Genomic DNA, 16,218 nt, shown 5'->3' with positions numbered 1-16,218 from the left:
TTCTTACAAAGTTTTCAGTCAAACAACCTCCATGTGTTTCTATGACAACATAGAAACACATGGACTTGGTGTCTTGCCATAACCAACGGTTATGGCAAGACACCAAAACGCAGTGTGAAGGGTGTGGTTGGATGAGACCAGACTCCACCAAGAGAACATCACTGCATGTTTTATGCCAACCAACCGCATGATTTGTGTGCTAATCATTTAATACAAACAAGAAGGTTGGGGATTCTATAATACATCCAGTACAGTCAGATAAACTTTTAACCCAACAATTTAATTTCATTTCATTTGCATGACTCCATCTGGGTGATACATTTTACATTGACAATGGTTATATAAGAAAATCTAATGGATTATAATGTGAATATATTGAGTCAACACAATATTTTCAATAAATGTTAAAACATCAAATTTTATGCCAGTAATGTCAACATTTGATTATGTTAAAGGAATTGAGGGGAAATCGCTAAAGTGAGAAGAATTCATCCTGGAGGAAACATGGGTGTACAGTTACAGCTCCAAAAATTTGAATATGGAAATGTTCAATATTTCTTGTCACTCATCTTAGAAATTAAAACTCATAAAACATACACTGAAATGTTTCAGGCCTTTACTTCTTGAAATTTTGATCATTAGGGATTACAGGTAATGAAATCCCAAAATTTAGGGTGTCATAAAATTTCATATTACAGTACATAAATTTTTGAAAATGTAATTTTTAACAGAAATCCCAGGTTTCTGAAAATATTGTTTTTCTAAGCACATAGTTTTTGACTGAATCTCTTTTGCATATGGAAAAGACTTCAAATCCTTCTAGAAAATGAAATCAGCACAGAATCCTTGTTGATCTAAGTCCAGTGTAAAGTTTCTAAAGTCAGTGATGATTTTGGGACCTTTCCACACTGACAAAAGTACCAAAAGCTGGTTCAATGACCACAGTGTTAATCAGCAAAGTTGTCTGAATCCCAAAGAGAATCTGTGGATTATTGATACATTTATTCATGCAAAAAGAGACCCAGCCAATTATTATGTGCATTGAAAAACAACCATTTCAGAAGCCTGATATTTCTGTCTAAGACATCCTTTTTTTTATTACTATTTAATATTAAAATTTTCTGAAACACTAAATTTTGGGGTTTCATTACCTGCAAGTCATAATCTTCAAAGTTATAATAACGGCATAAAATGTTTTCCTCTGTGTGTAATGGATCCATATGACTGACAAGAAACATTGAGCTATTTCCCGATATTAAAAATTTCTAGCTGTATTTCTAGATAAAAAAAAAAAAAACTTCAAATAACTCAACCAAGGTTTATTAAAATATTTCACTCTGACCATTTAACTATCCACCACTTTAGTAGTGACTAAAACTTTTGACTATGTGACAAAAACACACCTGTAATGTCTGCAAGATTTTGGTTCTAACTGCCTAAATCGAAAAAAGAAACAAATTAAGGTAAATTAATAAAAGCTCCAACATGTTGTTTATAATATTTCAGAAAAATGTTCTCGCTTCACTTTTACCCCTTATTCAACAAGTTAAAATCTACTTTTTCTACCGCATAGTCCAAATCAGGGATCTTCAAATCCAGGCCTCAAGGGCCAGGATCCTGCAATCTTTAGAAATGTCTGTGGTTCAATAAACATGCATCAAATAATGAGGTCATTAGCAGGACTCTGGAGAACTTGACTGCATGCTGAAAAAGTAATTAGTAATTTGTTTAAGGTATGTTCGACCAGCGACACTTCTAAAAGTTGCACGACTCCATACCTCAAGGCCTGAATTTTAAATCCCCTGGTCTGGATCATCAAAGTATTTACTCAAAGACTCATTGTGCAATAAATAACACTGACACAACATCGCATGGAATCTGAACGACAGAAGATGGAGACGATGAAAGAAAACAATAGTGCCAGACCTGAGGTAGTCTACCTTAAAACAAAAGTCAGGCACAAGCAGTAACAGAATATTTAGCCATTTCTTCATAGCATATTTTTGTGCAACAGTTATGGCAATATTTTGCTAGAGTACACCCTTAAAGATACATAAAACCTTTAGCATGTGTCCCTCTATAAACACGGTAAAAATAAAACCCCTTCATTAACAACTATTCACGGAGTGAGGACATGAATATGAGGTCTGGGATTTCAGTTTTGGATAAAAATAGAAAACAGTTCAACACAACATACTGCTGCTTAGTCATCTGGGATGATTTTGATAGGAATAGCCAGTTTTCCTAAAACAATATGAAGAGAACCCTCTTGATCCTTCCTTCGTTTTGAAGACTGGTAATCTCCATTTAAGAGCTTCAGCAGATCCACAACTCCAGATTTTGAGTTAGCTTTCTCCTTAGGTTCTCTTTTCTTGCTTGTTTTGTGGACAATGGAAGATCTGACTTTATTATGTACTGTTGTGTCAGACGTTTTAAGGGAAGGCGATTTGCTGTTCGAGTTACTCGTCCTTTTTGCTGAGTTTTGGGTCTTCCTGACAGCAGAAGGTTTTGTCTGTTGTGTGTTTGTGGAGACTTTTTTGGGAGACTCTTTAGTCCTTTTGTAATTTTGCTTAGAGTTTCCCTTGTGTGGCTCTGAGAGTTTCTTTGAATTGCCTTTAGACGTCTTCTGGACAGGTGCATCTGATCTTACAGCCTTGTCTTGTCCACTGTTTTTGATTAGCGGCAAAGAATCCTTTTTCTTGGCTTGGCCAGACTGTTTATGCAGCTGAGAGGTCGTTGAAGGCTTTGATTTGTGAGCTGGGGGTTCAAGTTGAAATTTAGTGACGGCTGCCTCTTGTTTAGTTTTCCTGGACTTTGTTTGCCTTGGCTGTGAAATATGTTTAGCGGTCACAGATGACCTGCTACCCTTTGGCCTTTTGGTTTGAGGCTTTACTGGAGTTTCCAATGTAGACTTTGGAACAGTCTTGCTCTCCTTACCAAGGGTGGTCTTAAATTTGTTTGTTTGCTTGGGTGGGGCATGACTTTTGGCTGATTTTGTTAACGCTAGGGACTTGGTAGTAGTGATCACTCGTGATTTCAGCTTTATGTTTCTCTGAGGGGTTACGAGATGGCTTTGTTTGGTTAAAACAACACTTGGAGTGGGTATGCTTTTGGGCACTGTAGCTCTCACAGTGAGTGGCGATTCAGTGGGTTCAGCTCTGATCACAGACTGAGGAGTTGAATACAGTGGAACAGCAATGACTGTACTGAGTGAAGGCAGAAATCTCTTTTCTTGGAGCCGATGGGATGCATGTCTTGCGCGTTTCATCTTGTTCATCTGTTGAGCGAGTGCCGTGAAGCCGTCGATTAAAATCTCCAGCCGTCCCTCCAGTCTTTTAAGTCGACTATCCATGTCTGTGTAGCTTCTCTCCAGTTCGGATATCTTCTTGTCCTTATCTTGGAGTGAATGGACGGCAATAAGCTTCATCAGATGGGTGTTGAGGCGACTCTGCTGGTTCTCCATACTACGAATACTTTCCTTCATATCTAGTGTGTTGCCTTCTAGCATGGTCAAGCGCTTGTTGAAGGCATTGAGGTGAAGTCGGAGCAGGTGTTGAAAGCTGGAGTGCCTGATTTCTGGGCTGGGAGTGAAACGGGGTGGCAGTCTGGGAGATGACCTGTTCGAATTGACTGGGACCTTAACGCCTTCAGTTAATTTTGATCTGTCAAGGAGAGATGAAGTCCACATTAATGTCCGAGTAGGGACAGCAGTGGCGCCTTTTTCTGGATTATAAATATCATCTTCGTCATCATTCCCACTGCCATAGGGCTCCATCTCTTTATCCCAGCTGAAATTGAAGACTGGCTCTGCTCCACATCCCACAGGTAGGAGGCTGCCAATGTGCTCTTCCAGGAGAGGATCCCCACAACTGTCAGCAGCCGGCTTGTCTTCTCTTAACATCAAAACAGCAAAATCAGGCGTGTTGCAGGCAGAGACGTCAAGTGAAAAATAAATTACTTATTCCCAATGTCACCTGGTCATCTTTGCCCTTGCTGTGGCAAAGATTTGACAGCCAGACAGGAGTCCTCATAAATGCCACATTTACATTTATGATCCACAGGACACAGGACATGGGGTCTGTGCGCGGACAGAATTTTCACCTCAACACTTTTCTACCAGCAAAGCGCAAAGCCGAAGCAGAAATAATCCTCTGATAAAGGCTATTGAAGGTAAAAGGACAGAATGAAGCAAAAGTAAGATTTTTAGCAAGCAATGCACTGAGAAATTGGTTGTTGACATGAGTTGTGCAATGCTAGTCTTAAAAGACCAGTTGGAAACCTAAAAATCCAATCGTTTTTTGTCAATCACAAGACACAAAAATACCCAAGCACTATCAGGTATGGACATTCTTATGGAGGAAGAAAGACTCAAAGTAAGCCCGTTACCAGTCAAACATTTGAAATTAAGTGAAAAGAAAAACAAACGAAGTAGGAACCTTTTTTCAAACGGTTCCCTAAAGAGGCAGTGTTTTCCGTGTTCATTCAGGATCCTACAACAAACTTGGCGAGAATACAACTTTTTTGGGGTACTAAAGAGAGCCGTATGTCACAGAATATGAATTTGTACCCATCCGTGCGATGTTCCATCACCAATCTGTGAATCAATGTATAAATATGAGTGCGAATAGGTGAATGTGGCTCTAGTGTAAAGTGCTTTGAGCTCTATATAGGTATATAGGTTCAGTCCATTTACGATTACCACCTACTGAAGAGGAGATTTTTTCTGTAGCGGACTTTAGCAAATAACAAGAAGACTAAGCAACCCTTTGTAAATTTCATAGTTAAGGTACATTCTTTACATTCTTTAGGAAATACACATGGAGACAGACGTTTACCCTTGGTCAGGTTAACTCTGCTAACCACTGATATTCAGTTTGCTAATTTTGATATTCTAGGAAAGCATTTAAAAGTCATTTCTGAGGAAGAATAAAAAGTGTAATGTCCTGTTTAAAAGAAAATTGTATTTTCTACAGAGTTAGCTTTTAATTCAGGCTAATCTAAACTTCAGCTGACCGGTTTGTCCAATGTCAGTTTTCAGTGTTGATTGTTTTGTACCTGACTGTTTGAGAAACACAAAAGATCTAGTTTGATTTTAACTTTGTTTTTCAAATACTAAAAATAGTAAATGCCAGGAAGGCCACAAAATATATTTTAGATCTTGACAATAACAGTATCTAAAGCTAAATCAGAATTGATTAAAATTGGTTTCAGGAGATCTGTCTGGTCACAAACCCACTGATTGGTTTGTCTGTATATTGCCAGATTCAGAGACAAATATATTTGCAACAAAAAATAAAGATTGAATAATTCTATTATTAAAAACACCAAAAATTTATAATAATAAGGCACATAATTCTATTGAAAAATAAGCTCTGTGGATATACAAATACATCATAAAGCAAGAAGAATAAACACAGCTAAAGTGGAAAAGTTAAAAATTTTGGAAGTACAGTAAGTTCTGGGTTGCACAAGTCAGCATCCCTCTGACCAGTGACAGCTTCCACAAAAAATAACAGATATGGACATGCCCATATCGCTTTTTCTGCATGTGAATGAAGCAGACGAATGCTAATGTCAGACCAAGTTCACCTTGCTGCCAACCAGCCAGCAAACCCCCAAACAGAAGACTGAAAGGAAAACAAACAAGGAAGAAGAGATGGAAAGAAAAGTAGAGTGTGATGTACCTTTCACAGCGCAAGCCTGTCAATCCAGGAGGACAAGTATCACAAACTGGTTGACCATCAGAGCCCAGGTGGCACACTGGGGAGAATCTTCAAGAAAAGAGAATAAAACATTACTGTAGGGTTCTCTTTTACTGCACAAACTTTACTCTGTTCTACTTCTTTGTTCTAAAAAAGGGACTTGGAAAGTAATAATATTTTTTTCACAGTCTTTCATGTTATAATCACAAACTTAAGCTCAAGTATGGCCATTTTACATGACACACCAGTACAAAATTGTATAAAACTGTACAAAGCATTGAGAAAATGGTCAAAGGAAGATATATAGAGCTACGAGGCCATTTTAGAAAAAAATATATTTTAGAATTGGTCTCTCTAAATTCTCCTTAGGTCTGGATGATTGTTTGTCCTTTTTGTCTCTGTGTTGCCCTGAGCGACCTGTCCAGGGTGTACCCCGCCTCTCACCCGTTGACCTCTGGAGATAGGCACCAGCACCCCTGGTGACTCCACTACCATGTAAGGTGACGGACGGACGGACGGACGGACGGATGGATAATACATTGAAGTTTGCAACTACTTAAACATACAAACCCAAGTCAAGATGTAAACTCACTGAGCATTGGAAGTGGTTCCATAGCAGGGACAGCGCTTGCAGGGCTCCGGACCACCCCTTGTAGGGTCTCCGTAGAATCCAGACAGACATTTTTCACATCTCTCTCCATCAGTGTTGTGAAGACATTGCTGAAAGGAACACACACACACACACAAACCAACAGGAGGTGAGTTGGAACAATTCACAGCACAGTACTCGTGTTTTCACATGTTAGGATCAACCAAGAAATCATTAGCACATTCCACCGGAGGGATCAAAGCGTGTTTGGCACCGGCGGAGAGTTCGGAGGGAGGAAGAGAGGCACAGAACCTACCAGACACCTGCCGGTCTCTGGGTCACAGCTGCTGGCGTAGCCGTTGCAGTCGCACCTCTCACATGTGCTAAGGTAAAGACCAGAGGTAGTCCGTGCATAACCCACATCACACTCCTGTGACGAAAAGCATGGAAAAACCACCTCAGACGTGTGATAACACAGTTATATGTCTTTGTGCCACTGTAGCCAGGAGACACTGTAATTATCATCAAGAGCTAATGGAAAACGCAGGTTTATTTGAAACAAGCAAGGGCACATCTGCAATTCTTCCCCTCTTTCTTTTTAAACCTGTATAGAGAAGTTGCAATAGTCTAAGGGGAATATACTTATATGAATCAGTTACAGTGCTGATTGGAAAGTAATAATATAACAATTATTATTATTATAATAATTATTATATTATTGTAATTATTATTTATATAATAGTAATTATATAAATATAATAATATTTGGGCTAAGATCCAGAGATAGAGGACTAATACCATCTTCCAATTCTAAAATATGATTATTTAAAGAGACACACAAAGAAAACAGTTGCTGACAAGTGTATGGGAGAGAGCAAGACTTTCAGAACGTAACAGGAAGGCTGACAGAGAAGAAAAAGATGCTCTGCTTTACCTTACCTGATGGAAATCTCAAAGTTGAGGTTAGAATCTACATTATTTTAGGAATACACATGGGAACAGTTTTTTGTAATAACACTGCAAACTAAGATATTTTCTAATATAAGTTGTTCCCTCATGTGAATTGGTCTGGCCCACAACCTACATAGAGTCCACCAGAGCATCCCGTAATCTGACTGACATCAGGCAGAAGCTGTTGTTAACATTAGCTCACTCCCAGAGGAATCATCATTTGTTTCTGTGGCTCAAAATGGACCCAGACATACAGAGTCAAGTTTAGTCTCAGACATTAAGGGTGTAACCACAGTTAGCTCATCTATTGACGATTTTAGTATGGTGAACTCCAAAGTCTTAACTCATTGACACTTTGACAAACAGACTCAACTGTAAGTCCCAGTACACCAGAATAAGTCGTGACATTTAATGATGCTGTGCCTGTAGTGCTTATTCTTACATCTGTTGATTTACTGAAATGAGAGTCTGAATCAAGCCCAGCTTCTTTTTGAGAGTGGATAAAAAAAGGAAGTGTTGCAGATAAGACAAAAATATAGTTAAAATGTAATATTTGCTGTAATCAATGTCATTCTTTTATGTCCTCTGAACTCTGTTAGCTGTCTGAACATCTACCTGGCATGAAGCTCCTGTGTATCCTACTGGGCAGGCACATTCCTCTACCTCCAGGGCTCGTTCACTACCAGTAACATGAGGAACAGCGATGTCCATCTTGATATCTGAGATGCTGCACAACATTAGAGAAATATATGAACACAAAGATGTACTTTCTATCAAAGAGATCAGTTTTCTTTGGGTTATTTGTGAATATGTGAATGAGTCTTCTATTTTTACCTGGTCTCTGCCATGCTGTCGACATAGGTGGCTCGGATCATGAGCAGAGAAACATCAGCGAGCGCCATTAGCAGGTGCTCCCGAGTACATGGCTGCCCATCAGCGCGACGCCATGAAGACTGATAGCAACAGGACGAGAAAATTTAGTGTTAGAATTTTGTTTTAACTAAAAGTTCACATTAGTTACCAAAAATACACACCTCTCTGAACGTCACGGTCATAGCTTGTGGTACTCGTGGGAGGGGCTTCGTCTGAGAGTAGTGCTCCAGGAAGATGTCGTTGCCCTGGAGAACCACATCCGGCTGTCTGTCAACCACCAGTGCGCGCTGATAAGGTTCAAAGGTCACGGTGTAGCTGAGCTCCCCGCCATAAGCCGTCAGCTGGTGGCAGAACAGAGAGGACACTTAACTAACCTAAAAGGCGAAAGGCATTTCACCCTGTGGTCTAGCATGGATGGTCACAAGACACCCGCAACGATTTGACAGCAAATTCACTTTTCAAAGATGTTCAACCTTTTTACGTACTAGGTAAAGGCTGAGCAGGAGACAGACAAAAATACAAACACTGACAAACAGTTAGCGGTGAGTGATGGACTTAAACTTCATCACAATATTTTACGATACTTTTGTGATAACGTTAAAAGTGATGGCACAAACCATGTCACAAACACAAATGATGCTTTTGAAAAACATTCCCATTTACAACGTGCTTCTTTGGGTCACCAGTTATATGATGGAAGTATGATTTGTATCACTAAACTGCACACAGCAACTCTATTTTCAAATTCAAGGAAAACAGAAGTTGAAAGCAACGAAAGCATAATTTACTGATGCTATCATTGAACAAACAGAGAAAAAGTAAAAACTATCAATCCCAATAATACGGACAGTGTTGTGGGTTTTCAAACATCATTATTTGGAATTTATTGTGATAACAATAAATCAAAATTCTTATGATAAGACAAATGATAAATAATACGATAAATGCCCAATCCTACTAGCTGTTACCAAGATTTATTTAGTCTATCTTCTACCTGAGCTCGACTTCTCCGTAGAAGCTTATTTCTCTTACCTTATCTCCTCTAAAGCTCTCAGGTAACACCCAGAAGAAGACATCACTGGGGTCATTTGAATTGGGGCGGTAGACGACAGCGGAGCCCCTCTGGAGGATCCCGTCAGAGATTGTTTTGGTGTTGGCGCTGTTTAAGAGGGTGAAGAGCTGCCCATTCACTCCTCCTCGCACCTGAGGAACAGAAACAGCACAGATATTCACACACTCGTATCAGAAATCAACTCCAGCTCCAGTCAAATGTTTATTCACACATTATAGCTTTCAGGGATGAATCTTAAGATTCATTTGGGGATTTATGGAATTTTTTAAAACACATTTTCCCAGGATGGTATGATTATAAAATACAAACTAGATTTATTAAAAGCCAAAACATGGGTGTATAGGACTGAATTTATTGTAGATTTTCTCTAATTCTCACAGGGTGAATATTATACATACCAGAGTTTCTGCAACCTTCACCAACTGTAATTTAAGACTTCCAAAGACTTTTTAAGACCATTGCGAAATAAATTTAAGACATGTATTATGAGAGGAATGTACAAAAGTCAGTAAATTGGCAAAAACAATTGCAGTGACTCATAACAAACATAAAAGTCAGTAAATGATTATTTTCTTAAAGTCGATGTCAACATGATAAAAGTCGACTAGTCATTGTGACATCGTAAATACATGAGAGAAAATGCTTCACATTAATTCATGGGCTTTATTAACAAGACTCAGATCAAACATTGACAAAAGACTGTTTAGCCAGACGTTTATAGTGAAGAATTAAATGAATAAAAAAAGAACATTATCCCAAACTTCTTCTGCAGCAGCAGAGCAGAGCGATGATCTTCTGTCATTGTGGATCAAAAAATTACTAAAAGTTTGACTTTCTTTTTTTTTCTTCAACACCAGCTGGGACTTATGATCAATATGCTCATCTAGAATAGCTGCACATATCGGAGTCAAATTATTACGTTGACCACAATTGTGCATGTTGGAACATCAAAAACTTCTTGTGAATGGATCCCCTTTGATTACAGTTAAATTTACCGCACCCACCTGCTGCTCCTCTAACCCAATGCGCAGCAGGATGCTTCGCTGACTCAGCAGCGGCTCTACAACTTTGCGGGATAAAGCGACATGCAGACCACAGCAGAAAAAGACTGTCAGATCCTTACAATGCAGCTTGAGCTACATTTCCAGGTGACTAGTCAACTACTTGGTGACTGGTACTGTGGACCAGTAACTAGCTTGTATCAGCAGCAAAGTGCCTGTCAACTTGCTGCTGTTGAACAGATTTTTTTTTTCCATTGTGGAACAATAAAGGATATTTCTATTTTTTGATCCCACCAATGTAAAGTATTGTGGCCCATGACAAAAGTAGGCAAACGTCCAGGTAGACACAATTTAAAAAAAAAGGAATTATCAAACAGAGATGATTAACATTCCACCCTCCTTTACCCTGCAGCTCACCTGATCTCTGCTCCAGGAGGAGCTGGCACACTGTGAGGACACCCCCATGCAGAAACAGCGCAAACAGCCTTCAGGGTTGGCCTCTGATAGATGGAAGAATCCAGCCTTACACTCGTCACACAGATCGCCTGCCACGTTGTTCTGCAACGCACACAAAAAAACAAAACAAGGACTTGCACATATGGAATCCATCTGCATGGCATGCCTGTCGTTCCCTTTAAGATAAACTGCAATACCTTGCAGCTGCATGGCCTGCTGCTGGAGCTGATAGTTCCTCTGTTATCACAAGTGGAGGGTGCTGCAGAGAGAGCACATTGGAAAGATGATGTGGGGACTGAAGTGCACCTGGGAAGGCTCCTGCTGCATACCTGAGCAATGACTAAATACGACTGTAGCACAACCCTGGCAACCATTACACAGAGTCAGGAGTTCCTCACTGTCACACTACTGAAGCAACTGCCTGAGCAGCTTCTGTTCATTCGCTTGTCTGTCACTTGGGTATTAAAATTAGACTCACAAATTTGAACACATCTTCCATTAGGCAGGAGGGGGTTACCCTGGTAACCAGAAGCACACCTGAAATAAAAAAAAAAAAAATCAAAAGAGATAGACCATAAAGTTTAGCAAAGCGATTACCTAAAATTGCTTTCTTAATGATCTGTCTTTAAAACTTCAAAGTCTCAAAGGGGCAGTAGTATGTGATTTCCAGGCACATAGGGCCATTTTATAGCACACTCACACTCACATTTTATAGCACACTTATAACTGCATATCAAATATGCAGTTATATAAAAACACTACATAACAAATATGATTTAAAATACATTTCACTTGGATATTAATCACCTTGAAATTGGGTCTCTATCTCTTTAAAAGCTCCAGCACTTTCTGAAACTCCTTCAGGAAGTTATCACAACAGAGCTTCTCTATTATCCCTTTGACAACATTATATACAATTAGCTTGTATAATGAGCTCAGTAGGTGTGCAGTTCCATTAGGTGGTTGCTAATTGGTGCTGGCTAGTCTGAAGGAGCTGAGTGAGTTAATCACAGGCGAGGGGTGCTCTGAGTTTGGAAACTGCAGCTCCAGGTGTTTTGCACAACTGAATGGTTGCTATGGGAGATTAGAGGATCTCTCAAACATGCATGAAATAATCAAAACAACACAGGTATGTTTTAGCTGAGGGACTTTTTTTAAGTTGATCCAACATAATACTGACCCTTTAAAGAAGTTCCTTCATTCTTTGAATTGGTCTCAACTGAACAGTAGAAGTAATGACATTAGTTTCCTCACTTTTCACAGCGTCTTCCTGTGTATCCGGGCCTGCAGGCGTCACACGTGGGCTGCTGGTCAACGTTTAGGAAGCAGGTGTCGGAAAACCTATGCAGACCATTGGGAGGGTAATAAATGAAGAATTAGCCGAGGAGAGACAATGTAATGAGCTTAGCATCCTGTGGATTTTAACAATGAAGTGGAAATAGCTTGTTGTTTAAACCAGTAAAGGTCTGAAGATAGTCTTAATGCATCTGTGATCCCTGCAGTTGTAGCATCGCTGTGTTTTTGTGAATATGCGTTGTGTTATCGGAGGTGTAGGCTTACCGCCGTGATGTCTCAGTGTATGGACAGGGGCAGGGTTTGCAGTCGTCAGGACGACCTCGGATTGGATCGCCAAAGTAGCCAGGGCGACACTTGTCACACTGGGGACCCTCTGTGTTGTGTTGGCAGCTCTGTGATGGAGGAAGACATGCAATTCATTCTCTTCTACTGCCCTTAAAGTATCCTAAAATGACATACACTCTATTTCCAAAAGTATTCACTCCATTGTTAAAGGAATGTTTTTCACAAGGTTAATGGTTGTTTATAGTAATTTTTCTCCATTTTTAAAGAAACACATGTTTGAGGTCAGACACTGATGTTGGATGAGAATCTCTGGCTCATGCTTTTTGCTTTAAATCCTCTTCAAGTTGTTTTATCTGGTTGTGTTCAGGCCAGTCAAGTTATTCTGTGTGCTGTTGTTCTAAGTCACCTTCACTTTGTTATAATAACCCAAGGAGTGGTCTGAGGTATTTAGCAAAGCAGAAATTTCCTGCACAATTGGCGTCTTTACTGAGTCCTATCCTGAAATTTAATGAACTCCTGAGAGCGACCCATTCTTTCACAAATCTCTGTAGAAGAAATCTGTATGGCTAAAACGTGCTTTGCTCCAACTCATGAGGATGAAAGTGATTAAAACACCTGAATTCAATTCATTAAATGGGTGAGTAAACTTTTGAAAATGTATTGTATTTGGAAAAACTATTTCTTTCTGGCTGTCATTGCCAAAAGATTAAGAATAAATGAACTTTTCTCATTAAGACCTCAGTGTATGAGTTTGGACTCGATTTATCAATCAATCAATCAATCAAATTTTATTTGTATAGCACATTTCAGCAGCAAGGCATTTCAAAGTGCTTTACACAATTAAAATGAAAACAGCATGTGACATTGAATAAACAGTGAGAAAGAGAAGGAGATTTTGAAAAAGATTAAAAAAGATAAAAACATTAAAACCTGCACCGCTTTTAGGACTTCAGTTAAACGTCGTTTAACTGAGAGTAGAGTAATTCTTAAATTAATTTAAGACAAATCATTGTACACAACTTTTGTGTGTGTGTGTGTGTGTGTGTGTGCGTGCGTATGTTTTAAGAAGATGAAATTAAGCAAAATAAAACATTTTTACTTTCATGTTTCAAAGTAAAGACAACCTTACAGAAGTAACTCTTACCAGACAGTATCCACTGATTGGATCGCAGGCTGTTGCGTGTCCGTTACAGTTGCAGCCTGCACAAGTACCAAGATAGCGACCACCAGGGACGCGCTCGAAACCAGAGAGACACATTTCACAAGACAGGCCCGTATATCCGGCAGGACATCTGGAAGTGAGAAACATAAGCACCATCATCCAAGGTTTCTGAAACAAACTGTGATGAGGCCAGTTACAATTTCCTTAGTGTGGTAAAGAGGAAACATGTGTGGGAAGAGCAGCCAAATGAACTTAAGATGAAACGATTAATAAATAACCATCAAAATACAGCTTTCAAAATTATAAACTTAAAAAAAAATGTCTCAGGTTTCAGCTGAGAACTTCTGATTCTTACTTGCATTCTTCAACATCCTTAGCATGGCCAAGAGTGCTGAACTCCACTGTGGTGGTATCCATGACGATGTGACTGAGCGCTACGCTGACCATGTGATTATCATAGACGGTGCGGATGCTGATGCTTGCCAGGTCGGCCAGCGTCATCATCAGCTCCTCGCGGCTGACAGGGAGGCCGTTGGAGTGCTGCCAGTGGTCCTGGAAAACATTAAGCAGCAGATTTACTATTTCAGGCTGATTTCACTTTGATAGCTGATCTTTGGATGTTTTCATTTAGCCTTACTTCAGTGAATATGATCTCTTTCTGGTTGACCACATTGGGAGGGGTGCCATTGCCTCGGCGATACACAAGCCTACGTCCGTTTCCTACTATGATCACATCCGATCTCTCCACTGGCTCAGAAAGGCCGCGGGCAAGTGTGTATCGCACCTTGAATCTCAGGGATCCTCCGTATGAATCAATCTAACAGAGGACAGAATGAAATTAAAGTCACTGATTAAAAAAACAACAAAAAAACTTTTTTTTATACCAACTTTGTTGCCAAGGAACCGGCGAGGTAAGGTCCAGTAGGAATCAAGGGTGAGGAACCGGCGAGACAAGTCAACAAGCTGGAACTCCTCCATCTCGGGGTTAATGAGGAGCTGAGTGGAGGAGAGGGGTGGAGTACCTGGCCTGGGGGGGTAGGTGACATTAACTCCTGCAAGAAAAAGTCAAATTCTACATCAGATTTAATTGTGAAGTCTGCAAAATCCTTGAAAATGGTATTTAAGTTGACAAAAAAATCTACAGTTCCCTACCAAAATATGCATCACATTGAACTCTCACATTTTGTATGCTTTATACTTCCATTTGGGTCTCCACTGCTTCTAAGAAACAACCAGCCATTTTTTGGCATGAAGTTAGTGCTTTTTGGTGTCTGGAAATTGAACTTCCTGATCGCCAAGTCACATTCCACGGGCACAGCACTGTTACCTAGCAACCCAAGCAGAGCTCCAGTGTGTTTGTTGCTGTATGGCCTGTACAGTGGCTGCTGGAAAAGTCATGTGTCCTGTTGTTGATTTATTATTCAGGAACTTGCTGCATTCCTGTTGGTTGTCCAGGAGGCTCCACTAATGTTCTTAAAAGATGTTTGTGTAATTGCCCGTCTGTTTTTAGCCATTTTCATATTTAAGTGTAAACGTTGAATTGGGAGGCCAGCAGCAGTTTATTTGGATTTAAGGTGGCAAGAGGCCCTAAAACAGTTCATTCTGAAAGGAGCTCAGAGGTAGTACTGAGCAGATTTTGCAATTGTGCAAAAAATGTAATGAACATGTTTTGTACAGCCTCTACTTTTCCTAACTTGATAAAAAAAAAAGCATAATGGCACACCTTAAAGTTGGAAGAGTACCTACCTCCGCAAGGTACTTTATTGGTTCAAAAATAATAAACTTATGTACCTTTGAAGTCCTCCTCCTCAGTGAAGCGCAGGCTGATCTGGTTTCGGTAGCGTCCGGTTCTCTTACAGTTCTTTGAGACTCCAGCGCAGAAGCAGGAGATGCAGCGGCCATCCACCCTGAAGTGACCATCGGGACAATTCTCTGGAATAAGCAGGACAAAACTTTGTTTACAGAAAGCTCTTTAACTGAAGTGTTTTGATTTCATACTGGTTCACTGATGATTTTCTATACCTGGGTTTGGATTAGAGATGAGAGTCAACACTCCATCAGGGATACCAAACACCAAGCCTTTGGCATTGATGGCCTCGCAGGTGTATGCCCCCTGGTCTACCTCTTTCACATCACGAATAATAAGGGTACCACGGCCATTCTCACTGGTCATAACAAACCTTGGGGAAAAAGAGTACAAACGAATGTTTTCCCTCTCATAGCTTCACACCGTACATCAACAAAACATAACAGGAGTGTTCTAGGAAAAAGATCCCCAGAAATCTTCTGCAATTTCCTAACCACACACACAACAGGGCGTTGTGGAAGTCAACAGCCTGAAACCGCAGCTATCGGAGTTAGAGTGCACAGCAAATTTCTCACTAATTAAAATCACAGGCCTTGAAGCATGGAGTCAGCAATGAAACTTAAAAGTAGGAGGGGTTCATGTCAAAAACCAAGAACAGGCAAATAAATCCGTAATTGCAGTTTTCTGCTGGGAAAAAAAAAATTGGCATCTTGTTAGTTACTTAGCAACATGCCAGTTGCACCAATAAAAAGCATTCCCAAAGGAATGTAGCGCTTTTTTGTTGACTAATGAAGGTACAACGAATATAGTCTACAGAGGGGGAGTGTCTCAAAAAACCCAACCTGTCGCTTTTGGGAATATGCCCCCAGTTGAGTCTCCAGGTGATGATGGGTGTTGGAATGCCAACAGCCTGACAGGTGAACGTCACAGTCGACCCCCGCGCTGCCTCGACTGACTCCTCTGGCGGGCTCACCACAGTAGGAGGATCTGCAAACAGTGAAAACCACAGCAGCTAACACTCAAA

At 40.1% G+C, this 16,218-nt stretch overlaps 1 protein-coding gene across 18 annotated transcripts in view; it reads right to left on the bottom strand.

Moving 5' to 3' along the window:
• Positions 1 to 16,218, bottom strand: part of hspg2 (heparan sulfate proteoglycan 2) — a 119,125-nt gene that overhangs the window by 46,674 nt on the left and 56,233 nt on the right. For all 18 annotated transcript variants that reach the window (XM_015037938.1, XM_015037946.1, XM_015037940.1 and 15 more), the window contains 19 exons: positions 16,037 to 16,181; positions 15,410 to 15,567; positions 15,179 to 15,319; positions 14,276 to 14,439; positions 14,025 to 14,204; positions 13,743 to 13,939; positions 13,370 to 13,517; positions 12,205 to 12,332; positions 11,899 to 11,985; positions 11,123 to 11,181; positions 10,842 to 10,903; positions 10,606 to 10,746; positions 9,148 to 9,318; positions 8,277 to 8,456; positions 8,077 to 8,195; positions 7,858 to 7,969; positions 6,608 to 6,721; positions 6,295 to 6,422; positions 5,685 to 5,771 (listed from right to left, as the gene is read on the bottom strand). In XM_015037938.1, the coding sequence (XP_014893424.1) occupies positions 5,685 to 5,771; positions 6,295 to 6,422; positions 6,608 to 6,721; positions 7,858 to 7,969; positions 8,077 to 8,195; positions 8,277 to 8,456; positions 9,148 to 9,318; positions 10,606 to 10,746; positions 10,842 to 10,903; positions 11,123 to 11,181; positions 11,899 to 11,985; positions 12,205 to 12,332; positions 13,370 to 13,517; positions 13,743 to 13,939; positions 14,025 to 14,204; positions 14,276 to 14,439; positions 15,179 to 15,319; positions 15,410 to 15,567; positions 16,037 to 16,181 (2,521 nt within the window). The remainder of the gene's footprint in view (positions 1 to 5,684; positions 5,772 to 6,294; positions 6,423 to 6,607; positions 6,722 to 7,857; positions 7,970 to 8,076; positions 8,196 to 8,276; positions 8,457 to 9,147; positions 9,319 to 10,605; positions 10,747 to 10,841; positions 10,904 to 11,122; positions 11,182 to 11,898; positions 11,986 to 12,204; positions 12,333 to 13,369; positions 13,518 to 13,742; positions 13,940 to 14,024; positions 14,205 to 14,275; positions 14,440 to 15,178; positions 15,320 to 15,409; positions 15,568 to 16,036; positions 16,182 to 16,218) is intronic.

Source organism: Poecilia latipinna, unplaced genomic scaffold (assembly GCF_001443285.1).
Source record: "Poecilia latipinna isolate Pla-1442-1.1 unplaced genomic scaffold, P_latipinna-1.0 Scaffold424, whole genome shotgun sequence".
NCBI lineage: Eukaryota > Metazoa > Chordata > Actinopteri > Cyprinodontiformes > Poeciliidae > Poecilia > Poecilia latipinna.
This window is presented reverse-complemented; position numbering and strand designations above follow the sequence as displayed.